The 27,901-nt window shown below is 41.5% G+C and overlaps 1 protein-coding gene across 1 annotated transcript; it reads left to right on the plus strand.

The window, feature by feature from the left end:
• The first annotated feature begins 3,741 nt into the window (after positions 1-3,741).
• Positions 3,742-27,576, plus strand: INSIG1 (insulin induced gene 1). The gene is made up of 6 exons (XM_069211136.1): positions 3,742-4,170; positions 6,488-6,858; positions 11,682-11,806; positions 14,908-15,074; positions 17,085-17,184; positions 25,702-27,576. Exons 2-6 carry the CDS (start codon positions 6,525-6,527, stop codon positions 25,729-25,731), a joined length of 756 nt encoding a protein of 251 aa, XP_069067237.1. The 5' UTR covers positions 3,742-4,170; positions 6,488-6,524; the 3' UTR covers positions 25,732-27,576.
• Positions 27,577-27,901: the final 325 nt, after the last annotated feature.

Here is a 27,901-nt window from a genome sequence, read left to right on the forward strand (position 1 = left end):
GACTCTCAAACCAGTGGAAGCCTTTCTCAGGGCTCAAGGATTCACTCATTGTTTATCTCAACAACTTCCTGATCACGGCGCAAGACAAAACCTGCCTCCTTTCTCATTTACAGATGTGTCAAAACCTTCTGTCAAGACAGGTTTCCTCATCAATTTTAAAAAATCTTCTCTTATTCTTTCAAAACGTCTGGAATTTCTGGGGCTTCACAATAGACACCTCTCTGTCAGTTCTCCAACTCCCACAACAACAAAATTGCTTTAATCAAGCGAGAGATGTGTCACACCCTGCTCTATTCCTTTGTTTCCTAAGATCTCTAGCTCGGTTTGTGGGTCTGCTACCTTCTCTATTCAGGGCATCTTTCCAGATCCCTTCTATTATCGGGCCTTACAGAGATGGAAGAGTCCAGAGACAAACCACTCTGGTGGATGTGTCACTTAGACGCCTGGAACGGGAGAACAAGGTTCTCTAGCGCCCCAGATCTTGTCTTAGAATCAGATGCAAGTTGGACAAGATGGGGCAGAAGATGTGTTCAACTCTGGACTGGAGATACATGGTCTCTTCATGAGTCATCCTTGCGCATCAACTGTTTAGAGGTGCTTGCAGGTTTCTTTGTCATCCAGACATTTCTAAACGACATAGCAAAATGCACAATCCTTTTAATGGATGGACAGCCTGTTGGCCGTCAGATATATAAACCGTCTTGGAGGTGCAAAGTCCAAACTTCTGGCAGATCTCGCCAAGAGTCTTTGGGAATTCTGTCTCCAAAGGAACGTTTCTGTCAGAGCGGAATATATTCTAGGCAAACTGAATGTGGTGGCCGAATGGTTTTCCAGACATCTTCAGGATTCAAGTGACTGGAAGCTTCATCCTTCAGTATTCAATTGTCTTTCTTCAATTTTTTCCACTATTTCAATAGACCTCTTTGCCTCCCCTCTCAACTACCAACTCCCTTTCTTCTTCAGTTGGAGGTTAGATCCCTCAGCTCTTGCTATAAATGCATTCTCCAGTCAGGGCCACAGTCCCTACACTATACCTCCCCCTCCTTTTTATTACCTGCACTGCATTGCATAGGTTTACAGACAACAGTCATCTCTAGTTCTGATCCCTCCCGTTGGCAGGCTCAACCTTGGTAGCCAACACTGCTGGAGCTAACTTCGGATTTTCCAGTTTGGATTCCTCCCTTTCCTGACTTGCTCCTGAACCCTCAGGGTCTTTATCACAACATTATTCTAGAAGGATCCTTTTCCCTCATTGCATGGATGATTTTGGGGCTTGCTGGAGAACCCCAGGAATTTCAGAAGAAGCTATCCAGCTCATTCAACAATATTGATCCCTTGGCACATCAAAGGACTACAAGTCAGCCTAGTAGTTCTGGTGCGGGTGGTGCTCGAATAGGGATTCAGATCTCCTTTCAGCAAATATGACCTGTGTGGTTAATTTGGTTTTACGTGTGTTTACTTCATGGCTGGACATTGCTGATCACTCTCTCAAACATTTATCTGCAAAAGTAACTATGTTTTTGTGTTTGGTTTTGTTCAAAATGTGTTTCTGATGTTAAAGCACTAGATGTATTGTCTTTTCATTAGTCTTCTCTAGCTGTTTAGTTTCAAGTTACTAGATGCACTAAGACTAACCTATTGTCGGTACATTACCCTTTTTTCCCTTCTCAACCTAAGTTATGTGCTGGTAATTGTTTAGAGACCTACGCTTCACAAACTGTAGATCTTAGAACTCCCCCCATGTCCCAGCTTCTCACTTCCTTTCACAAACCCCACAAGCTAGATTATAGTAAAGACAGAGAGGTGAGTATTATCCCACCAATGTTTCATTAACTCTCCCTGGTTGTAGTTTCTACAGTCCCAGTGCCTTCAACCACTACAACTTGGTCAACTTAGCTCGCCCGGAGCTTCTCCTCTGGATTCCTCCTTCTGGACCTCCTTTCCCACTCCAGGATTTCGGAATATGCCTACTTTTCTCCTTATGAATATCTTCAAGGATTCAGTGACAGTTATACTAAGTTTGTATTCTGTTCTAATTTTACTCTCTGGATCTCATCTTGATTGACTCTTTCAAGAAAAGATGAATTGTTGCTCTCAGTCAGGGTCCATACTATGGTATACAACATCCTATTGTTTATTCCATTATGATGCACTGTTGGTAGTTTTTCCCCAGGATTTCAGGGCAATTCAGTTTTTCTTTCTTGGCTGCTGTATAATAAATACAAGAAAAGACATGCATAATACTCGCCTATGTATCTTTAATAAAAATGTGTCCTTGCTGACACCAAGGCTAGGAAATTCTCAATTGTGCTGTTTGCCAAAAGTTGTTATGTAAAATAAAACTGGCGTTTTATATTGAGCCAGGTCTACTAGCCTACTCTGTATTAAAAATAGAACATTTGCTATTCACTGTGCTAAAATTGTTTGAGGGAGCTTTCTGTACCTTTTATGTTGAGAGCAACATTACTGGCCCAGTGTGCTTTAAAATGCACTATTTGTCAAACGCTGTATCAAAGAATGGCTTAGTTTTATACATTGTACCAGACCAGGCCATAGCTGCCAAGTTTCCAAGGTTCATGCGTGAGGTGGTGCTTCAGTCCAGGTCTTTTCCTTTGAATTGTGTGACTTGTAGCCCAGTTATACAATGGCATAAACAAGACTACAAGTCCCAGAATTCAAGGCGAAAACCTGGAGTGGAGCAGGAGATCATGCATGGACTTAGGAAACTTGGCAGGGCTAAACAGCGTAAGTCCTCTCCCACAAGTATTTATAAAGGAAGGTTTAAATGTAAACTTCAGATTGCAGCTCGCAGCCAGATATCCATACAGACAACGCGCATGCCCAGAAATATGAATCAACGTCACCTCCGCCCTTACCCCACTTGTCCAACATTTTATTGTATTTCCTATTGCTAAACTAAATTTTATAGACTATACTTTACTCTTTGTTTTTATGTGTAATTATATCAGGTTCCCCATTCACTGCCAGCCTTTGCACAGTGAGTTTTACAACGCCCCTAGGTTATATCGCGCGCCTTTCTTGTAGATACAGGTGGTTGCTAGGGCCTACTGCACGTAATATCATGCTGCCGGGCCATCGTATACAGACAGGTAAGGAGACGGAGTGAGCGATCAATCATTTTCCAACCACATTTAACTAACTGAGAGAAAAAACGCTAAAGGTCAATGTTCTCGTGTGACCCTGTGTGTAGGAGGAATTGGAACAGGTAACTGCAGACTCGTGATGAGCTAATGGGGGCTCGGGCACCGACGAGTACCCCTACTGCCTTTCAGAAAGTCCAGATTCCTGTTTGCGGACTTTGACCCACAACAAACCTCAGTAGTTCACTTCAAATTGCACATATCCAGGGGTTCTTCCACAGATTGTGCATGGGCATAGAAAGAGGACAAGAAAGATGATGCACAAAGAGCCTGCTTCAGCAAGGAAAGTACCAATGACCTTTTAACACAGGCATAGTTGTTGTTTTTTCTCCAAAATGCCCAATACGTATTGGTTTAACCAAAAAATGAAAACTGACTTAACCGCAAATCTTCCATTTTATACGAGACATAATACTTTACGACCTTCCTTTGTGTTTATTTTTTACTGAAGAGATATGAAAATCTTCTGGTTGTAATTACGGTGTTGCAGTTTTAGGCAGAATTTTCGTCTCCACCTCCCCGAAGTACATGAAACTTCTTTCTCTTATTGGCACCCATTGATGTCTTTCTCATAGGCTGCAGTTAGCTTGAGGACAGCAGATGCAGCGCCTGCGCATTCATGCCGTTCGGCTAGCTACAGCATCCAGGTGCCAGCACTTTCAGTTTTGCAGTGTGGTGTGTCTTTACGTCATATGGGCTGCCCACCTCCCATTGGCCGGTTTCTCTCACACCAGGCAGCGTGCTTCCGATAGGTGACGAGAAGGTATTCCCCCTTGCCTCCCCCAGCAGGCCTCTCCCCTTTGCCCATAGCACTGTCTGGGCATCGGGTGAGGGAAGCGGGCCGCGTCGGGGGAGGTACCTGACTCCCGCCACCAAAGTGACACCGCCTATTTAAAACTCTCTGCAGCGACAAGCGGGGAAGCACTGCATCGAGAAAGCACATTGTATCTAGTAGCTCTTGCGTCTGTTTTCAGCATCTCAGCTGTGGCTCCGGAGCTTTGGGAACCAGGTAAGGCATCAGCACTTGCAGCACTCTGTGTCTATGCTATGCCATCTGCCTTGGCGGCATATTTAAAGAAACACTAAAAACAAGCTACATATCTGTACTTAAAAGTATTGTCATCTGCGCCACTAACTTGCTGCGCTTTCCTGGTATAGGAGGCGCAATCATCTGCACTGTTGCAGTGGCATAGCTTGTCAAACTTAAGCGCGGCATGCTTGATATTGAATAGTCTCATGCACCGGTGGTATGTGCTCATAGCCATCTGCACTTTTGCCGTGGCTTGACAGCCTTTGACACCGTTTTCTCGGCACTGCCTGAGATTCTGCACAGTAGGGTAGTTTGGGACAACCTTCTGTACTGTGGGCATAGCATGCCTGAAAGTCCTCTTCAAAGCTGGCCTGACATGCGTAGCATTTTGCACTGCTAACGTCGCAGACTGTGCAAGCAATGCAGTAGTTTATTTTGCCACAGAGTACAGGCATTCTTATTGCTTTAAAACTTTGGGTGGCCTACTCTCTTACATCAGACTCAGATCTTTGAGATGCCATTATTATTATGTGGCTCCGCAACACCATATTTTGCAAAAATATGTTTTTCTTGCACCCATGATCTCAAATCTAGCAATATTGTACAGTTCACATTTAACTTGTAGTGTTTCAGGAGGAGATACTTCAAGATTCGTGAGGAAAACTCTTAAAAGAGTTGTCAAATATAAGGCACCCCGCCACAGTCTGATTGCTGTCTTGAAATAACTGTTGCTTTTGACACTGTAATCTGAATGGGCACCAACAAGAAACAAATCTTTTTTTGTCAAACCTTTCTTCTTACCATATCCAAATGTACTTTACAATGTTTGGTTTTGATTTCAGGGTAGTCTATAGCCGGCATATCTCCCCAGTCAAATATTCAGGCATAATGCCTCTATCTGGGCAAAAAGTCCCTACTTAGTGCCTGAATAAAACGACCAACAGAACAACAGTGACCAGTTTACTGTCGCATAACACGAGAAGGTGCATTGATTTAAATATGCAGTGTTTATAGTAACATTTTTGTCTGGAAGCCACAGAATTTGCAGAATGTACAGTCAATTCTTGATTATGTAGGAAAACCAGAATTACCTAAAACATGATGTATAATCCCTCAGTGCAAGTGGCCCTTATTAAAGGAAGTTTCTTGGCCGCAGTTGTGGATAGCTGAACATTGTGTATGCTATTTTTATTTTTCTGAGTGTTGATGAACGAATACTTGTTTGGTCGTTGCCATTCCATATTCTGCTCACTTTTCATTTTCAAGTTGTTGTCTTTCCTATTCATCAGACCCAGAGGCCTTAGAAATTGTTCTTTAGCCTGTCAAGCATATTGTTAAGTTTCAAACAAGTATTTTTTTCTTGGTTAAAGGGATAAAATCCCTGATGTTGATTGCCAATCAAATTTTCTGTGCTCATATCGTTATTTTGAAGATGTTAGGTATATATGGTGTGCTTCAATAAATGTTTAATAACAATTATGATTTCAGAGTCAGCAGCTTTTTCATTATGTTCTTCAAGATTGTGCCTGTGCCTACAATATAAACACTTTATGAAAAAAACCTAATAATGAGTGTTGGCATGGCGTTAACTTTGAGAATGTTGAGTATGATACTGTGTTCCCTTCTGACCTACATCGACCGGTGCATCTTTCGGGGATATGTATTACTTTGTATAAGGGTACTAGATGACTCCATGTCATCAGGAACGCTAGGGTTAGCTCTTGCACTTTCCTTTTACAAATCCATGGTTTCAGTATGTTAGTGGAATTGATATGGTTTAAATAGAAACTAAGACTACAATTCCCCTAAACAGTGGGCTGAGAAAGGAATGTGCAGGTCTGGACATCGTTTTTCTTGATGACATGGAGTCACACGACAATCTTAAAGTTTATATTAAGTAATCGTGGTCTGATATGGGACATGTATATTAAAATGGAAATCGTCAACTGTGCAGTTTCAGCATTTCTCGTTTATGAAAAAAGTTAATAAGACTCTGAGATAAATTTGTGTTTCAGATTATATGGAAGCAGAAGGAATGAATAATAGAGTTTGATTGGGTGCTAGAAGTAAGGTGTGAATGGAGAGTGCAAGTCCAATGATAGCAGTGTTGTAGCCCAAGGGTTTTTAGTTTGTTTAAAACACCTCGTGTGTATGCATTAAACGACACAACTTTTTGCAATGAAATATGGAAGGCTTCGTGGCGGTGCTTAAACAGCGAGCCTGTTTGCAAAAAATTTAGTTGAGGGCTGCAGTGGTTGACACAGTGAATTAACGCTGACCTTTCTTTCCCTTTCAGGATATTTTTTTCATTGCAGCTTTCTTTTAGTAAACAAATGCCAAGACTAGAAGGTCAGTGCTGGAGTTGTTCTTGCACGAGAGGAAGGCAAAAGGACGGTGTGAAGAGCACCGCCTGGTTGGCCTCTAAAGTGGGGGAAGCCATGTCCTGGGTGAATTCCTTGTTGAGCCTCACCTGTGGTACCCTAGGGAGTAACCAGGCTCAGAGTCTGATGCAGCGGAGTCTCGTGCTCTTTGTTGTAGGCACTTTCCTGGCGCTGGTGTTAAACCTCCTGCAGATCCAGAGGAATGTCACGCTCTTCCCAGAAGAAGTTATTGCCACAATTTTCTCCTCTGCCTGGTGGGTGCCACCTTGTTGTGGCACAGCAGCCGGTGAGTTATGAAAATGTTTTGTTTAATTTACAGTTTGACTACTACTACGTATTGTGTGAGGACAGACAGAAGGGCATCCATAACACTTTCACTCCACTTGAGATCTTGAGTTCTTAATCTTAAGGCCTCTTGTTAAAACTCCTAACTTTGGTAGCTAGTAATACTCAACTCATCTGCATCTTCTGTGATGCCTCAAGGGTAACTTCAGTGTCATGTCTTATGGGAACACTCCTTGGGAAATTACTATTGTCAGAACACAGAGCACACAAGATGCGTAATTTTTGAGAAAGGAGTTAGTGCTTCCTCAAATCACGAATAACCAATGTCATGCTAATATAGCCTAAAATATGTTTTTAACCCAACTTTGTAAACATTAAAATGTTGAAAATAGCATTCCACATGGCTTTCAGACTTCAAAAGTATATGATGTTTGGATTCAGTGTTTGAATGAAATACTCTGAAGGATATTTACTCTTTCAATAAACAAATAACGCTGAGAACACTACAGAGGGTAAACCAGCAACGTAATGTCAGCATATTAATTTTTACCCATCAGGTGAAGATTATGTCCGGTGAGTGTGGGAGGTGAAGTTTGCCACCGTGGGGCACATAGCGTTCTACAGATGTAGGGTGGTAAAGGTGAACATTTAAGCGACTAGAGAAGTTGATATTCAGCTATCGTCGCTGGCACGACCACGGAGAAATCCTGTAATCCAAATACATGGGAACGGGAGACGAACAGCAGAAATGCCTGTGTTTCAAGCCATGCGTTGTGCTCTCTTGGCCAGCGCATGTTTTTTTTTTTCTAATACGTTGTTAATTTTCAATTAAGTATTACACATCTTGGAGAGAGGTGTATTGTCCTGTCACAGAACCGCAAATTGTTTTTCTCACGTGAGAGAGTTGCTTACCCAAGCACTTTTTTTTTTACTTTGCGTTATTTTGCTTGTTTTTTTTGTCATTTTCAGTGTAACGGCCTAGAATTACCAAACCGCTGAAAAACGAAGTACTCCCTCTCGATATGTAGAAATTTAAGATGTCTGCTAGCCATTTAAAGCAATGAGTGACTGCTGAATTCCAGTCCGTGACCTATCTGCCCTGTGTTTTGTAGACCGGGCAACAGACATAGTTTAATTTGTGTTATTTATGTGCAGCAAACAGCTGATGAGTAGCCTCGTCAGAATGCTCACAGGGTACGTATTGAGGAACCGGCCTCATTCATTGTATGCTGAGATGCCGGACAGGGACAGCAGCCCCGCAGTTTGCATTTAGTTAACAGGATGCCCGCCTCGGGCAGCTGCTTCCGAAGCTGCCAGAGTGCACTGCCAAACCGCAGACAATTCAGTTCTTGATACGTCACGCCTAGGCCACCGTGCGATTGGTCCGGTGGAGAACGGGTGAGCTGCATGTCTGACTGGTTATTGGACGCCCCACAGAACACACCACTGTGCCTGGGACTCGAAAACAAGGAAGTGATCATGTGCTTTTGTGCTTTGCCCAGACTGGGAGTATTGCCTGGCAGCAGCTCGTATCCATAATCACGTTTGTCTTCAAGCTAATTTTCCTGAAGCAGTGATCTTGCTCAGTCAATCACATGTGTATATATCAACACATACTTTATATTAATCGTATGGTTGCAGTATAGATTTAAAAGAACCAATTTACAGACTTTTTGTGGCTGCTTCGTTTTTTCTGTTTGCCAATATGGAAAGGTAGACAATAACAGAAACCTTTTTGGGGCCATTTTGGTCAGTGGCCCAACTTTAATAAGGAGTTATTTTTAGCCCGGGGAACCATAGCCTGGTCAAAAGGAGATGAAACCACCGGCATCCATGGCAAAGCATGGCTGACAGCGGTTCAACAAGCAACATTAAATACAAATACAGGATTCAAGAAAGATATTTATATTTATTGAGATATTCTAAAATGAGAATGGGGCCAGGAGTTCATCAAGCAATGCGATCCAAGCCTTTTATTTTATGAACGAATCCATCTTCATTACAATCCATGGTATTAATGACTTGGAATTGTGCTAAATCCGTCCAGAAGCCCCAGTGCTTCTTGCTACGATTCTACTACTTGTCAGCCTACCTTCATTTGGCGGGCGTCGCCCTCCTTCTCCTCTCCACAAACAAAATGCCTCATTGGCGTTCAGAGGGGCATCCTCTTTTCATGTATAGAATACTCTCCAAAAACGGTTCATTCTCTATTCACTTCACTAGGATCAGAAACTATATTAGCTCTAAATTTAGCTCCCGTGGCAATGATTATTTACAAATAGTGCACACCGGTAAAGGTAGTTGTTGTTCTAGTGATTTCGACAATGGGGTTCTTTCAAATAATTGCCCTGTGTTTCTCCCACTTGTACTGATGCTGGTGTTCGGTAGTTTTCGTTAGCTGTCGATTTTGGCAGTAAGGGTACTGCAGTGCACGAACTAATAGGGTTTTTATAATGCACTACAGTGCATCAATCTTCTAATGAGTAGCATCTTCCTTTTATTACTTTTTCATTTAAGCTCACTGTTATTTTATATGTAGCTACCCGATGGTGAAAGACTTAAAAAACATGTACAGAATATTTTGGGGCTTAGTTATGAGAGGCTTGCACTGCCAGAGCATCACATATTTGACGCTCCGGCGGCACAAGCCTCTCATTCATACCTATGAGGCGACGCAAAGCCACTCTGTATGGCTTTCTTTGGCGTCATAGATATGGAGTAAGGCAAAGCAGCGCAAGCCACTGTGTTGCCTTACTTTGCGTCAAGGAGGCAATCTCTGGGCATTGTGGTAGGTGCTCCCACGCAACACCCATGGATTTTTGACGCTGCCCTAGATTTAGAAAATCACATAAACTGGAACAGTGCCAACACCAAACGCCTCCCCTGAGCAGGCGTAATGAGGAAAAATGTTTTAATTTCTACTTGTTTTTCCCTCTTTCCATGTGTGTTGCTATCTGCCGCACATATAGAAAGAGGAAGATGCCTCTCGGGATTGTTTTTGTGCCGGAAGGTACTCCTGACTTCGTTTGCGTTAGGCAGCAGTTTGTGCACCAGCACAGGGGGAAAGGACAGGAATGCACTGTATTTCATAAATATGGTCCATTCCTCCCCTTTTATAGAGGCGTAGGGCACTGTAGCCCTTGAGACCCGCACGGGTGAGTAGCGCGCTTTACAAATGCTAATGATTTGATTTGATTTAGCAAGAAGACGTGCGCCACTGCCCTACACCAATTCTTCATATATTTGGACCTTAGTTTTTAGCCACACCTTTAACCACGCCCCCACACTACTGACCTTTGGTTTGCTAAACACTGTTTAATATTATTTCCTCACCGTAAAAATGATTTACTGTGGGAATTGGAGACGTTTATGATTGTCAATGATGAGGAGTACCAGGTTCTAGAAATTTTTGTCAGAGGGGGTCCTTACACCTAAAATATTTTGAGAGAGGGCCCCAGCATCAAAATGTTTGAAGACCTCTGCTCTAGAGTCTGGAGTCTTATCAGTGACGCCTGGCACAGTGTGCATGATTTTCATTTGTACCTCCTCAGCATTTCTTTACCATTCATTGTAATTGGAAGTTTATGCTAAAGAAAAACTATCTTTAATTAGGCCACCATTAGAGAGTCATGACTTTTTAAAAGTCATTTTGATTATTTTAATTTCATGTGGTGATCCAGCCACAGAAGTAGTGTTGTGTGGGTAGTCTGACTTTGTGAAGAATATTTTCACCAAAATAGGCAAAAATAATAATTCTAAAAGTGGAAAATCACAACGGAGAGAGGCCTTAATACGTCTGGTCTATTGTGTTTTATTCGTGATTGGTTACACTGCAACGATGAAGTTAAAACTGCCCATATAATACTTTTTACAATACATTGATAATAAAGATGTGTTGTGTAAGAATGCACATACCTTTTTTTTGTGCTAGGAAATACTTTTGTCATTCTCATCTCAAGGTTATATCATGTTTGCCTGTCAGCATGTTTCAAAGTGAAAAGTATGTAAAAAGTTCATAAACTTAACTATTTAACAGGGGTTTTTGATAAATAAAGCATAATCTGTGTTATTTAACAGAACATCCTGATAAAGTGCCCTACCCTAACATAAGCAATTTCCTATCTCACATTTCCCAGAATTACCATATTCCACACTATATTTTTTGGGAGAGCATTAAAGTGCACCTCTCTTTACTTTCAAGACTTTTTCTAGCAAGTTATGTGGTAAGATGCCTTATACCTTAGACTGTACATAAAACCCGCTTTGACATTAGGCCTGGATGGCATTGTGAGTTACATTCCACACCCACTGGGTTTTCCAATGCTTATCAACAGCAGGGAGTCATCATGTGTGCTGGAACACCAGCACTGGCCAGGTAGTAGGGTCACACCAAAGTTGCTGTGGCCTGATGAGAAACATTGGCCTGGTGTCAGAGAAAAGGGGCTACCTTAGGCACCAGTATGACATTAAGATGGCTGCCAGGAGGCAGAAGAAAGGAGCCTTCATTTCACTTATTTCACTTCAGTTGAGAAACTTTTAGGAATCGAAGCAGAAGAGCTTTATTTCATTTTAATTCCCACAGTAAACATCCTAATGATTAGTTTTGCTCATAGTGTTAGAAAAACAAAAATGTAATACTTTAAAAGCATACCTTGTCTCATCAGCATTTCTTGGTGGACTGCGCATTCTTGGTATCAGATCCACATGTTTATAAGGACTATTCACAAGGGTGAGGTGCATTTTTTGTTTGTTTTACATATGTGAATATCTACTTCAAATCTTAACTCCAATCTTAAATTTATTCTGTTTTTCTTTCCTTTGCAGCTGTTGTTGGCCTGCTTTATCCATGCATTGATAGCCGTCTTGGAGAACCACACAAATTTAAGAGAGAATGGGCGAGTGTAATGCGCTGTATTGCCGTCTTTGTTGGAATTAACCACGCAAGTGCTGTATCCTTCAGCTAAATGTCTGTTTACAAGTTCATCACACATTGAAATCACCCATTTTACACCCTAGAGTGTGCGTTCATGAACCTTACAAATGACATCAAATTGGATAATATTAAGCATGGTATTCAGCTTATCCATCACAAGGTAATCTTTGAGCAAACAAAGCACTTCTTGGTATTGAAACCTTGAACCAGAGTGCCATACACATACCAGATAAGTCACAGTAGGAAAATTAGTGGTTTCCACTCAATAATTTCAATACACATCGTAGGTCCAGACATAGCTACAAGTGGTCATCCTCAGACTGAATAGACACAGTAGACTGAATTTTCACATCTTCATCCGCACAGCGTAGCACCAAAACCATATAGTTGGCAAATCGCTGTCAAGAAGCGCTGTAAGGTAAAACTACTTGCTAAAACCAGCATAACTTTACCATACCTGTATGCAAGCAGCATTGCATCATAATTTCCGACGGGGATTGTGATGTATGTATAAAAATTACTTTGCCCAGCAAGCCATGGACAATTAACCAATCCAAAGGGAAAAAAAACACTAAAGTCCCTTTCTACACCTACCTGTACACCTAAGATTGTGCAACAATCTTCCAAGATCAAGTTCACTGTACTTCCATACAATACTATACAAGCCACTATTAAACTAAACATGAATGAACTCTACTAACTGCACACAAGCTGACTCTGCCAGATAGACTCAGTTGATTGATGGCGCTCCTACATCCACATGAAAGAGCACCCGGAAGGAGAATGTGCTAGTGAGTCGAAATAATACCATGGTACAAATTTCAATAACATCACACAGCAGTTAAGCAAAACAGAGTAAGAGATGGGGTGTAGTATAATTGCAAGGGAAGAACTCTGCTGGGTTCGTGAAGGGCATATGCAAAAACTGTAATACAAGGTTGTTGAGAATGTTCACATATTTGTGGATATAACCGATCTGAGCTAACTCCACAATTTGCTTTCCATTTTCCTGGGTCTGCCTTTAACCTTCCTTCCAAGTTTGATTTTTGGGAATATTAAAGAAAAGTCCTACATTGAGATAATGTGTTCTATGCTCCCAGATTGCTGAATCGAGTCCTAGTGGGTCGTTTTTGGGCATTATTGTACACAGCTAGTTCAGCAGCAGAGGCAACACCTGTCTGAGTCACACCTGTTTTACATTTGATTTTGTGGATCTGCTTGAAAGTGCAGCAGGCATACAGAAGCTCTCTAAGGTAGGGAATAGGTGGATGAGAATTTCATAAATATGTAATATCTGTTCTTCCTCCCTGGAGGTAGTAGAACTATTCAGTTCTTCCTCCATCAGGGAAGTTGTGCCCGTGATCAGTGCAAGCTTTCACATTTCTTGTCTTCTCCACTCATAGCTGCTGTAGATAACAAGGATAATTGTAGTACACATTTAATTCAGATTGTTTTATGTGCTTTGTGGTACTCTCTCTGTCAGTGTCCCTTAACAAGTCAGAAAGAACTCTTGATGTTGTCTCCTGCCTCCACTTTGCCCGGGGTACTTAGTCTGGGGTCGTTTAAAGTTGACAGGTGGATTCTGGATTCATTTTCATATCATGATAATTTGAGTGTCTTATAACACTTACTTTTTCGAAGCATATTTAATTTACACTGTCCATATCACCACAAAACTGGTTTGATTTCCTGTAGGATATGAGATTTGTTTTTCTCTGAAAAAACGTTCAGTTGTCTACAGGAATAAGTATTAGGGCAAGAGGGATATGTTGACAGTGATCAATGTTAAATAGTTGGTCCCTCTTGCTACAATAATTTGCAACATAGTTATTAAGAGTCGTTAATAAATGTTCTGTGAGACAGTGACTAAACATTGGTTGTAAAAGAGTACACCATCCTCGGCATTTATTTATAATGCTGATGTACATGCTGTAAAATCAAAATATGTTTATATAATTATACTAGATAGCAGAACAAACAAATCAAGCATGTATTGTGGATATATGGAGGGAGGGTGCCCTACATAAATAAATAGACATACAGGAGAAAAAGAAGAGGTGTTGGACGGTGTCTTTGTGAACCGTATTGGATGAATTAGAAAGTCTAATTGACATTCAAAGGAGAACTTTAGTCTGTCTTAATTTCTGTTTGGATTGGTTGACAGATTTTTAGACTATAAGGATTTGTGCAGCCTTTTCAGCACAGGACGAGAGTTTGACAGTATGCAACAATGTTGCTCTTTATTGAATTGGATATGAGAAACCCTGTTTGGTGCTTGAATCGAAGGAGTTAAGTTACATGATAATGTTGCTTAGAAGCAGCAATGGTCTTCTGTGCATAGTCAAGTCAGTTATCACTTTTCGTTAGGTGTAAATATGGGACATTGTGCTGTCACCAAGTTTGGATGTGGAAGTCCAGAAAATGGATTTGTTTGAGTAGTAGTACTCTATAGGCCCCCTCCCCTTTTTTCTTTTTTTTTTTTTAAATCTGATTACATTTTTAACACTAAGTCAGTTTTCTTGTTCATTACTTGATTGACATAGTGTCAAACTATTATTTTTATAAATACAAGGAAAGAAAATGGATTCCAAATGGGTAAATGTGTTTCTGTGCAGATGTGAACAAACTTACTGGCCACCAATAAAAGCAGGCAACATTCATTTCACATCACCTAATTCACAATGTCTAGATTGATAAACAGATTTGTTTTAGAACTAGCAGCGCTAATCAGAACTTCCAGAACCATATTCAGTGAGGCACTGTATTGGGAATGCAAGTGAAGTGGCGTTCAAAACCATCATTAATTATACCAATTAAGTTTAATTAACATGTTTTTCCAGGAATTATTGGATGCGTCCAAGTTGGAGAATGCATTGGATTGTTCTTCGCAATGTGCTACTAAACAAAACATGCAATATTTGAGTTTACATTGTTTAAAAATGCTTTCTGTTAAGTAAATTTTTCTTTTGACTGTCCCCACTCTCCACCCTTCTTGCATGCAAGTTTGTCAAGTTATGCCATGCAGCAAGAACGATTTGTGAAATAACTTGATCTTTACCTGTCATGGTTTGCAATTTTTACAAAACAAAATTGTTTCCTTAATGATTCAATATTCAGAAACTGGATTTTGCAAATAATATGCAACTCTCCCTAACTTTAGCTGCACTCTCCTTGGGCCTTTGGTGGACTTTTGACCGTTCAAGAAGTGGTCTTGGGCTTGGAATTACTATTGCCTTTCTTGCCACACTGATTACCCAGTTTTTGGTATACAATGGAGTTTACCAGTAAGTACCCATTGCATTTTTTTGGTAGGTGTGGGAGGAGAATAGTTTAACAATTGTGGCTTATGAATCATACAAATCCTGATCACTTAATAACTAAAATGTGTGACCTTGTTTGAACTGATAAATGCTGTGACAGTTTCTTTATAATTATAGGTGTTGCTGCCCTTTCATTCACAAACTTAGAAGTTTACCTTGTTCTTCTTTCCTTTGTTTTCTTCCCAATCAGCCTGTTGAACCATATGATAAACTTTCTCCCTCTTACCCATATCTGACTACATGTCTGACATCGTCCTTTTGATGGAAAAGTGGTAACAATGGAGGAAAGAGGACATCAATAAGCCACATATGTACCTCGTATCATAAATGCATCTTTATCCAAAAATTAGAGACTACAAACCTGTTGATTTCACAGGTTCCCTTTTCTGTGAAATTGTCTTTCCAAGCAGTTAACATATTTGTAAAGGAGTGTTTCTTGTTTTCTATGCATCATTTCACCTCCTATTAATTTCTGATTATTCTCCACATGTTCATATTGCAACAATATCCAGATGGGAGATGCTATATTTTTTTCTTTCAACAAGCTGTAGATATGTGTTTCGGTTTAGTTAGCGTTGATTTTGGCCATGCAACACCAGACGTGGACATGTTTGTATTTATTTTCATTATTATTTGACATGTCCCTGCTTGCTGGGACTTGCAATGCAAATGCAGCTAATGTGAAAAGTAAAACTTCTTAGTCCCTGGGTCCAGAGTGATTTTGACCTGTGATACTGACAACGTGGCAACTTTGGTTGTGTCACAAATAACTACATTTGTTTAGAGTGAAAGTGCTGCTTTAAACTGCTGGCAGTACTTGTTGCTCGGGTTAGTTGATTTTTGCATGTTATACATACACATGATGTACACATAACTACCGGGCACTTCCAATATTTCAAGTTGTTTTGTTATTAAAGTTGGGTTTAAAATGCTCTGCCCTGTGAAATGTTACAAAGTGCCTTGTGCATGCATGGGGGTGCAGTATTGTCAATGCTTTATATGTGTCGAGGGTGTATAATAAGTAACTGTAAATTTTGTTATCGAGGGGTTTTGATGACATCCCTAAGCACGAGTCTGAAAGACGAGTGGTTTGCACATTTCCCCAGAACCCAAATGACGGCAAAGATCAGACCATAGTACAAGTTATCCAATATGTCATTTTTATATTACATGTTTATTTTGCGGAAGTTTTCTTGAAAGGGGTATTTATTTCAAATAGGAAACTGTTTACTGAGAACAGTACGTGAACCACTGGACTACTATTTGATTCTCTCCCATTAATATATTCAGTATTTCAGGGGTGCCAGTAAAATATGGTGTTCTCTAAGTCTATTCTGTATAATAAAACCAGCTAAACGTAGTATATTTATTTATGCCATAGCATTGAATGGAAATGTGGCCCAATAACAAGTTATTTACAGCAATTATACTAATAAATGCACATTCACATCTATTACTATAGTGCTGTAGTCAAATTTGAGTTTGTTACTTGAATTGGCATGAGAAAAACTCTTTACTCCATCACAGATTGCGTGTAACAATTACTTTAAAACAGCAAAACAAACCCTTTAATCTGATTTTTATCTTTCTGCACATATTTAAATCACTATTCCCTGGTTTTTGTTAAATACCTTTTGCAAACCTTTGGTAAACCTTCTATGTAAATGTACAGATTATAATATGATATTTATTGCTGTTCACCTCTTGTGAGTCATGCCCCCCCAGCAGTCAGAGGTACAGCTATATATCTGTTCATCCTGTGAATTAGGTGGTCAGGAAGGGGAGGGATGCTAGATTTAGCTTTAATTTCACACAAATTAATCTTTAACATTGGTAGCCGTAGCCACATTTCCATTTGTGCTTGAAGAATGATGATCATTAAGAAACAAATCTTGAAGATACTAATGTGGCTGATATACTGTTTTATTGCTTTTCAGTATTCGTGTTTAATGACTTTGATTTTTTTTTTTTCAGATACACGTCACCAGATTTTCTCTACATCCGATCCTGGCTACCTTGTATATTTTTTTCAGGAGGTGTTACAGTAGGAAATATAGGACGGCAGCTGGCCATGGTAATTATGTGTTGCAAAATCCGGGGCAGTGGGGCAAGAGGGAGCTGAGATTGTATTCACTTTTCTTCCAAAGGTCTAAAGCGGGAGACCCCCAAAATGTTGTTTGATAAGGTTGTAGCGGCACACAAACCCTGACTTTTAAGGAATACTTTTTAAATTAAAAAAGACTCATTGAGGTCCTTGCATATTTAACAATACCATTAGTGGTATTATTTTAGCTCTAAATTATGAAAAGGGTCACTGGCAACGAACTTGCACTTTACCAAGAATTACAATGGAAGCTGAAGTATCTCGTCAGAAGAGTCTTTTGCGACATCCCTGTTGATAAAACTCGTCTGAGTAATTTCTTAACATATTTCCAAATGGATCAATATTTTACCTGATTGGCTGTGGATAAATACGGATGTCACTCCCTTTTTTAGGTACTCTGTATTCAGTTAGAAAGCCTCTCTCCATGTTGACCTTATTAGCTGATTTTGTACAAAATGATACAAAAGAGCAGGGATCTAGGTTCCATATGAAACAGCTGTTTGATGAACTAATGGTGCTGCTAAGCACTGCAGCTGAGAGGCAGGGTTGTGACGAATCTTCCCCTTGCTAGGCATATCGGACATTCCCAGTTGTGGTGCAGGCTGAGTGATTACATAGCTGAGTTATTACCTGATGGGTGTGGGTGTAGCTTACTCACTGCCTCAAACCAGCACTGTTCATGTACTCACTTGGCACTAGCTACGACCAAGTTTCTAAGTACACTAGACAAAACATTTCACTGTTGCAAGCTGTCTTTGAATATTTGAAATTTCTTAATGGATCCGTAAGCATTTCCACTCAACCTGGTAGAGGCAAGCATACTATGTGAGGTATTGAAATAACATTGCTCATATTTTGAATACGGCTGTAATCAGTCAGTGAGAGGTTTTCCCTTTGAAAGCAATTTCATTTGAGAAAATGTTTCCTTTCAACGTTTTTCCCACCCCCTTTAAGGTTGATGACAGTTACCTTATAGTGAGATCTATTGGGCAGAATTGTATGTTTGATGGCATCTGTCGCTGTAGATACGCATGTTCTGCAATAGCTCGCCATCTGGTGTTGGGCCGGAGTGTTACAAGTTGTTTTTCTTCGAAGAAGTCTTTCGAGTCACGGGACCGAGTGACTCCTCCTTTTGTCTCCATTGCGCATGGGCGTCGACTCCATCTTCGATTGTTTTTTTTCCGCCATCGGGTTCGGACGTGTTCCTGTCGCTCCGAGTTTCGGAACGGAAAATTAGCTAATTTCGGAAGATTTTCGTCGGTATTGTTGCGTTCGGGATCGGCGTACTTAGATTCCACACCGCATCGAAGATCGAAGAGCTCCGGTGCCCTTCGGGGTAGTTTTTCGATCCTCCGTCGGGGCCTGGTCGGCCCGACCGCGTGCTGAAGAACGCCGATGGAACGGACCCCGTTCCGCTTCTGCCCCAAATGCCACAATAAATACCCCTACACAGACCAACATTTGGTCTGCAACCTGTGCCTGTCACCTGAGCACAGCGAAGACACCTGCCAGGCCTGTCGTGCGTTCCGGTCCCGAAAAACACTCCGAGACCGTCGAGCCAGAAGACTTCAAATGGCGTCCGCACCGACAGCCCAACGGGAGTTCGAGGAACAGGAAGAAGAAGGTACCTTCTCGATCCAAGACTCAGACTCCGAAGGATTCGACGATACACAAACCGTGAGTAAGACGTCGAAAACCACACAAAGAAACATTTACAAGGCCCAGGGGACGCCACTGCCACCAGGCCATGGCTCAACCCATAAATTCGGTGACCGACCGTCGGCACCGAAAAAGGCCCAAACAGTGCCGAGATCGTCCGACTCCGGTCGAGACACCGGCACGCAGCCTTCTCGGGACCGAGAAAGTGCTGGAGACAAGCCTCGACACCGAGATGCCGCTGTGGACACGGCTCGCCGCCGAGACAGCGGCACCGAAACAGATCGACGCCGAGAGGTTTCGGCCCCGAAAAGGAAAAAAGTCACCTCGGAGCCGAAAAAACACGCAGACAAAGTTTCGACGCCGAAACAAACTGCAAGCGACCCAGCTTCAGGCTCTTATACAGAAGAGCACTCGCTAACCTCCCAAATGCAAAAGCATAGGTTTGAGGAAGAGCTACAAGCAACTGATGTGGACCATACGCAAAAGCGTATCTTCATTCAGCAGGGGACAGGAAAAATAAGCACCCTTCCCCCCATTAGGAGAAAGAGAAGGTTGGAGTTCCAGACGGAACAAGCACCACAACCAAAAGTGGTGAAAAGAGTTACACCACCACCCTCTCCTCCGCCCGTGATTAACGTTTCACCAGCACAAACTCCATCTCACTCCCCAGCTCACACCACCATGAGCCAGGGTGACCAAGATCAGGACGCATGGGACCTATACGACGCCCCAGTGTCAGATAACAGCCCGGAGTCATACCCTACAAAGCCATCTCCACCAGAAGACAGCACCGCGTACTCTCAGGTGGTGGCTAGAGCAGCACAATTTCATAACGTAAGCCTCCACTCAGAACAGGTCGAGGATGATTTCCTGTTCAACACACTCTCCTCCACCCACAGCTCCTACCAAAGCCTGCCTATGCTCCCTGGTATGCTCCGGCACGCAAAAGACATATTTAATGAGCCGGTCAAAAGTAGGGCAATCACACCAAGGGTGGAAAAAAAGTATAAGCCGCCTCCTACGGACCCGGTTTTCATCACTACACAGCTGCCACCAGACTCTGTTGTTGTAGGAGCAGCTAGGAAAAGGGCCAACTCTCACACATCTGGAGATGCACCACCCCCAGATAAAGAAAGCCGCAAGTTCGATGCAGCTGGTAAGAGAGTCGCAGCACAAGCTGCAAACCAGTGGCGCATCGCGAACTCCCAGGCACTACTTGCGCGCTATGACAGAGCCCACTGGGACGAGATGCAACATCTCATTGAACATCTGCCCAAGGACTTCCAAAATAGGGCAAAACAAGTGGTTGAGGAAGGACAGACCATCTCCAACAACCAGATACGTTCCTCCATGGACGCTGCAGATACAGCTGCACGGACAATTAATACATCTGTAACTATCAGAAGGCATGCATGGCTCCGAACGTCTGGATTTAAACCAGAGATTCAACAAGCAGTTCTCAATATGCCTTTTAATGAAAAAGAACTGTTCGGTCCAGAAGTGGACACAGCGATTGAGAAACTCAAAAAAGATACGGACACTGCCAAAGCCATGGGCGCACTCTACTCCCCGCAGAGCAGAGGGAATTACAGCACATTCCGTAAAACGCCCTTTCGAGGGGGGTTTCGGGGTCAAAGCACACAAGCCAGCACCTCACAGGCAACACCGTCCACTTACCAGGGACAGTATAGAGGAGGTTTTCGGGGACAATATAGAGGAGGGCAATTCCCTAGAAATAGAGGGAGATTTCAAAGCCCCAAAACCCCTACTACTAAACAATGACTCACATGTCACTCACCCCCTCCACACAACACCAGTGGGGGGAAGAATAGGTCATTATTACAAAGCATGGGAGGAAATCACTACAGACACTTGGGTTCTAGCAATTATCCAACATGGTTATTGCATAGAATTTCTACAATTCCCTCCAAACATACCACCAAAAGCACAAAATTTAACAACACACCATTCCAATCTCCTGGAGATAGAAGTGCAGGCACTATTGCAAAAGAATGCAATCGAATTAGTGCCAAACACACAAATAAACACAGGAGTTTACTCACTGTACTTTCTGATACCAAAGAAGGACAAAACGCTGAGACCAATCCTAGACCTCAGAGTAGTGAACACTTTCATCAAATCAGACCACTTCCACATGGTCACACTACAAGAAGTATTGCCATTGCTAAAACTACACGACTACATGGCAACTTTAGACCTCAAGGATGCTTATTTCCATATACCAATACACCCATCGCACAGGAAATACCTAAGGTTTGTATTCAAAGGAATACATTACCAATTCAAGGTACTGCCTTTCGGATTAACAACCGCACCAAGAGTCTTTACCAAATGTCTAGCGGTAGTCGCTGCACACATAAGAAGGCAGCAAATACATGTGTTCCCATATTTGGACGACTGGCTAATCAAGGCCCATTCGTTCATACAGTGCTCAAATCACACAAATCACATCATACAAACCCTCTTCAAACTCGGGTTCACCGTCAATTTCACAAAATCCAAAATTCTGCCACGCAAGGTACAACAATACCTGGGAGCCATAATAGACACATCAAAGGGAGTAGCCACTCCAAGTCCACAAAGAATTCAAAATTTCAACACCATCATACAACGCATGTATCCAACACAAAAGATACAGGCAAAGATGGTATTACAACTCCTAGGCATGATGTCATCATGCATAGCCATTGTCCCAAACGCAAGACTGCACATGAGGCCCTTACAACAATGCCTAGCATCACAGTGGTCTCAAGCACAGGGTCACCTTCTAGATCTGGTGTTAATAGACCGCCAAACTTACCTCTCGCTTCTGTGGTGGAACAACATAAATTTAAACAAGGGGCGGCCTTTCCAAGACCCAGTGCCACAATACGTAATAACAACAGATGCTTCCATGACAGGGTGGGGAGCACACCTCGATCAACACAGCATACAAGGACAATGGAACGTACACCAAACAAAACTGCATATCAATCACCTAGAACTTCTAGCAGTTTTTCAAGCACTAAAAGCTTTCCAACCAATAATAGTTCACAAATACATTCTCGTCAAAACAGACAACATGACAACAATGTATTATCTAAACAAGCAGGGAGGGACGCACTCCACGCAGTTAAGCCTGCTAGCACAAAAAATTTGGCATTGGGCAATTCACAACCAAATTCGCCTAATTGCACAGTTTATACCAGGGATACAAAATCAACTCGCAGACAATCTCTCTCGAGATCACCAACAGGTCCACGAATGGGAAATTCACCCCCAAATTCTGAACACTTATTTCAAACTCTGGGGAACACCTCAGATAGACTTGTTTGCGACAAGGGAGAACGCAAAATGCCAAAACTTCGCATCCAGGTACCCACACAAACAATCCCAAGGCAATGCCCTATGGATGAACTGGTCAGGGATATTTGCTTACACTTTTCCTCCTCTCCCTCTCCTTCCTTACCTGATAAACAAACTCAGTCAAAGCAAACTCAAACTCATATTGATAGCACCAACTTGGGCAAGGCAACCCTGGTACACAACGCTGCTAGACCTATCAGTGGTACCCTGCATCAAATTGCCCAACAGGCCAGATCTGTTAACACAGCACAACCAAAAGATCAGACACCCAGATCCAGCATCGCTGAATCTAGCAATCTGGCTCCTGAAATCCTAGAATTCGGGCACTTACAACTTACCCAAGAATGTATGGAAGTCATAAAACAAGCAAGAAGGCCATCCACCAGGCACTGCTATGCAAGTAAATGGAAGAGGTTTGTTTGCTACTGCCATATTAATCAAATACAACCATTACACACAACTCCAGAACATGTAGTGGGTTACTTGCTTCACTTACAAAAATCTAACCTAGCTTTCTCTTCCATTAAGATTCACCTTGCAGCAATATCTGCATACCTGCAGACTACCTATTCAACTTCCCTATTTAGAATACCAGTCATTAAAGCATTCATGGAGGGCCTTAGGAGAATTATACCACCAAGAACACTACCTGTTCCTTCATGGAACCTAAATGTTGTCCTAACTAGACTTATGGGTCCACCTTTTGAACCCATGCACTCCTGCGATATACAGTTCCTAACCTGGAAGGTGGCATTTCTCATCGCCATTACTTCCCTGAGAAGAGTAAGCGAGATTCAGGCGTTTACTATACAGGAACCTTTTATACAACTACACAAAAATAAAGTCGTCCTAAGGACCAATCCTAAATTTTTGCCAAAGGTTATTTCACCGTTCCATCTAAATCAAACAGTGGAACTTCCAGTGTTCTTTCCACAGCCAGATACCGTAGCTGAAAGGGCACTACATACATTAGATGTCAAAAGAGCATTGATGTATTACATTGACAGAACAAAGAACATCAGAAACACTAAACAACTCTTTATTGCATTTCAAAAACCTCATGCAGGAAACCCAATTTCAAAACAAGGTATAGCCAGATGGATAGTTAAATGCATCCAAATCTGCTACCTTAAAGCTAAACGACAGCTGCCCATTACACCAAGGGCACACTCAACCAGAAAGAAAGGTGCTACCATGGCCTTTCTAGGAAACATCCCAATGCAAGAAATATGTAAGGCAGCCACATGGTCTACGCCTCACACATTCACCAAGCACTACTGTGTAGACGTGTTATCCGCACAACAAGCCACAGTAGGTCAAGCCGTATTAAGGACATTATTTCAAACTACTTCCACTCCTACAGGCTGATCCACCGCTTTTGGGGAAATAACTGCTTACTAGTCTATGCAGAACATGCGTATCTACAGCGACAGATGCCATCGAACTGAAAATGTCACTTACCCAGTGTACATCTGTTCGTGGCATCAGTCGCAGTAGATTCGCATGTGCCCACCCGCCTCCCCGGGAGCCTGTAGCAGTTTGGAAGTTACCTTCAATTATTTATATATGTATCATCTCAACCTTAAATAGGTGCATACTTAGTCACTCCATTGCATGGGCACTATTACTACAATTCAACTCCTACCTCACCCTCTGCGGGGAAAAACAATCGAAGATGGAGTCGACGCCCATGCGCAATGGAGACAAAAGGAGGAGTCACTCGGTCCCGTGACTCGAAAGACTTCTTCGAAGAAAAACAACTTGTAACACTCCGGCCCAACACCAGATGGCGAGCTATTGCAGAACATGCGAATCTACTGCGACTGATGCCACGAACAGATGTACACTGGGTAAGTGACATTTTCATTATAATGCATTCCTTAGCTTGTAGCCTCTTTGCACAACTCAAAAGGCCCAGCCAGAGCTTGTTGAACAACCAGTGTCTTTCCACTATACAGACATGTTACACCTGACAGCCTTAAGTAGTTCATCCTCCAACTTTTTGCCTGCCTCCCTCCATTTTTTTTACCCTGTTTTCGCTAGTTTTAGGACTCTGACCAGTGCTAAAATTCATGTGCTCTCTCCCCACTAAACATGGCAACATTGGTTCCTTCCCATTTGTCATGTTTAATTCACTTGTAAGTTCCTAGTAAAGTGCACTAGAGGAGTTCAGAGCCTGTACATTAAATGCTGCTAGTGGGCCAGCAGCACTGGTTGTGCCACCCACACAAGTAGCCCCTTAACCAGGACTCAGGCCTGCCACTACAAGGCCTGTGTGTGCAGTTTCACTGAAACTTCGACTTGTCATTTAAAACTGCTTTCCAAGCCTTAAACTCCCCTTTTTATACACATAAGTCACCCCTAAGTTAGGCCTTAGGTAACCCATAGGGCAGGGTGCTATGTAAGTAAAAGGCAGGGCATGTACCTATGTGTTTTACATGTCCTGGTAGTAAAAAACTCACAAATCCGTTCTTCACTACTGTGAGGCCTGCTCCTCTCATAAGCCAACATTAGAACTGCCCTTATATGCTTATAAGAGGTAGATTGTGATCTGAAAGTAGTATCCCTGTCATGTTTAGTATGGCTCCAGCAACGTCTCACCTCCCAGACTCTGTGCAACGTCCTTGGTTCATCGTTTTCATAGTAATTGTGCGTGGGGGTTAGTGCAACTCCGGGACCGGCACTGCACTCCTTCGCAAGTGGCGTCGGACTGTTGGGAACAACTCTGTAAACGACATTGTCATAGTCCCAGTTGGCACTATTGTATTTTTAAGCGTTTAATTGGGATTTCATCTTTCAAAATCTATAGCTTTGCCTATGTACATTGAATTTTTGTCATTTTGTATCTTATTTTATTCAGATAGATATCTATTTTTCTAAACTGGTGTGGAGTACTTTTTGGGGTGTCCTCACTGTGTTACTGTATGAATTATTCCACAAATACTTTACACAATGCCTTCTGAGTTAAGCCTCTCTGCTCTGTGCCAACGTACCAGTTGGGCGAGTACATGATAATTTGGTTTGTGTTGTGACTTACCCTGACTAGGATTGTAGGACACCTCCATTCTCCCACTGCCGTTTAGAAAACAGCCACATCTACACAAGAAAGATAGTGACCTAGAGGACTACTTATTTTTTTGGCTGTTTACATATCACATGCGACTCAAAAATAACTCCAGGTTGGTTCAAACTTGTTGCTTCAAGTTAGGACGGCCCATATTGTTACATGCATATCACAATGCAGAAAAAGCAGCCCCTTGCTTCTCTCAATAACTGCATCATAATGTGAAGAAGAGCAAATTACATTCAGATTTGAACACATAAGTGCATCTTTCTCAAATTAAGTGATACTGGGCTCTTGCAGAAAAAAACTGAATGGTTTTCAAGTCTTGAATGTGAAAGCCAATTACCATGTCATATATCCCATAAACCTTATTTTCTTATTCTTTATTGTCATTGTAGGGTCTCCCTGAAAAAAAGCATCAAGACTGAAATATTCTCACTGAAGATGATTCCTGGTGTGTTGTCAAAGCAAGACTGAGAGGAGGACGGCTTTGATCATTTTGATGGAGGATTTATTTCTGAGAGTTTCAGATAGGATCACCTCACCCTTGAGCTGTACATGGAGGTGAAATATGAATCCATCTTAAGCTAGCCAAACCAGGTTAACTGCTTCTGTTAATCTTTATCTCTGGAATTCATTGCAGAAACATTTGTATTGAGCCACGGGCATTTTAGGATTTCACACCGTACCGTGTACGGTGCACTGGGGCTCACTTGCAGCCTTCCAAGTATTAGATTCTGATGCAAGAAACAGAAACAGCTGCCATATGTCAAAGCCTTGAAGCATATATGTATTTGCACAGTCACTTTTGTATGGGTGCTCATAGGAAGCAGATGGTGATGCCTGAAACAAGAGGGAAGTATGGTTCGTAAGGAACTGTGTTCATGAAAAAATTACAACAGGGCTGTGAAAAAAAACTGGGTTGAAACTGTCAGCAGAATACTGGAACTGAGATTAGCACTCGCACAACCACACTATCATGTCTCCATTTTTTGTGAAAAATGATGCATTTCATAAAAAAAATGGTATTGTAGTTTACCCGAATTTTAAGATAGGCGATCAAAATTTAGAGCACAGTAATATATTCACGATACCCAAGTCCTGATCCTACAGTACTCCACATTGTAGTTTTTAGGCAATGTACATTTTCTGGAACAGTAACCACTTTTCTTCTCGTATTCTGTTACACAGGCGTTAAGTATTATCTTAACTCTGTATGCGGAAGTGGGTGGGGAGCATCACCATTTACTTCACTACTTTTTTCACAGTCCTGTTTAAATTTGCAATCTGTGATTGCCTTGTATAAATGAGAGTGCATATGTCACTGCATTAAACGTGTTGTTTCTAAATATTATATTGTGCGCCAAGTGGATACCTTCAGTTTAGTATAGATAACGTTGGGCCTAAATAGCAAGTATTGGGTCTTAAAGCTGCAAGTGCAATGTATTTGGAATAAAGATCTGAGCCTTGCTTTCTCCTTTTATGTTTTTTTTTATTGCTTTCGGATGTCGGAGAAGGTTTCTGATTTTTGTTCAATGCTGCATGAAGGAACAATTTAGCAATACCTGTGTTTGCTATGATGTTTCTGTAGCTCTGATTTGAAATATTACATTTAGAAATACTCCATTTGTGTGGTGTGGGTGCCAACATATCTTTTTTCGGAATTTGACTTTTGTATTATTAAATTAACTGTTTTATTTTGGTTGCAAATCTTGCAAACAGATATGCTTTATGTAATATCAGAGATAATTTGGCTTTCCAGCCTCCTCTGTTATTTCTTTTCTCTTTTGCGAGGAAAAACTATTAAACATTTTTAGCACAATGTTCCGAATCCTGGAATCTCTTAATTTTAAAACTGGTTGTGATTTTCGACTGTGGAGGCTTCAAAATTAAAATCACTTTACAACTGCGATTATGTAAAGCGCAATTAGTTAAAATACCACTTTTGGAAATGTGCATGTCCGAAATCCAACATGAGCCTAATAGTTCAAGAAGGATAATATACATTTTGTGTCAAAACTTGCATTTCTTTCAGTGTTGAAGGTTATGTTAGTTTTGGAAGCACAGAAGCCAGAAATGCCCAGTCAGAATGTCACTGTTGCCAGCACTTGTTACGAGCATTGGAGCCAAAGTAGACCCCACATAAATGTTTGGAAATACATTTGCACTGTGGGGTTGGGTGTTTATTTCGAGTCACACATTCACTTCGATATTTTCAATGATGTGTTTTTTGAGTTTTACATTTTTTACGTTATTAAAAAGTTACAGCAGAATTCGGATTCTTGTGTTTGTTTCTTCAGACAATAAGAACACTTAACTCTGTGTAAAATGTCAATTGTATGTGTTCCCTCTAATTGACACACAAGAGGTCCTTTCATTCTTTTATCATAAAGTTGACACCAGAATCCTTACAGAAATTATAATAGCCAAAACCTAAAGATGATAAATCTTAGAACATGTCTACAAGTCAGGTCAAGACTATCTTTCTTCACCGCATTTCGGTTGCATACAAGATTTAAAAAAAAATTAAAAAAATACAGTACATACATAATAAATAAAACACCCAACATATAGTTATAAACATATTCAATGTACGAA

This window comes from Pleurodeles waltl, chromosome 10 (genome assembly GCF_031143425.1).
Source record: "Pleurodeles waltl isolate 20211129_DDA chromosome 10, aPleWal1.hap1.20221129, whole genome shotgun sequence".
Lineage (NCBI taxonomy): Eukaryota > Metazoa > Chordata > Amphibia > Caudata > Salamandridae > Pleurodeles > Pleurodeles waltl.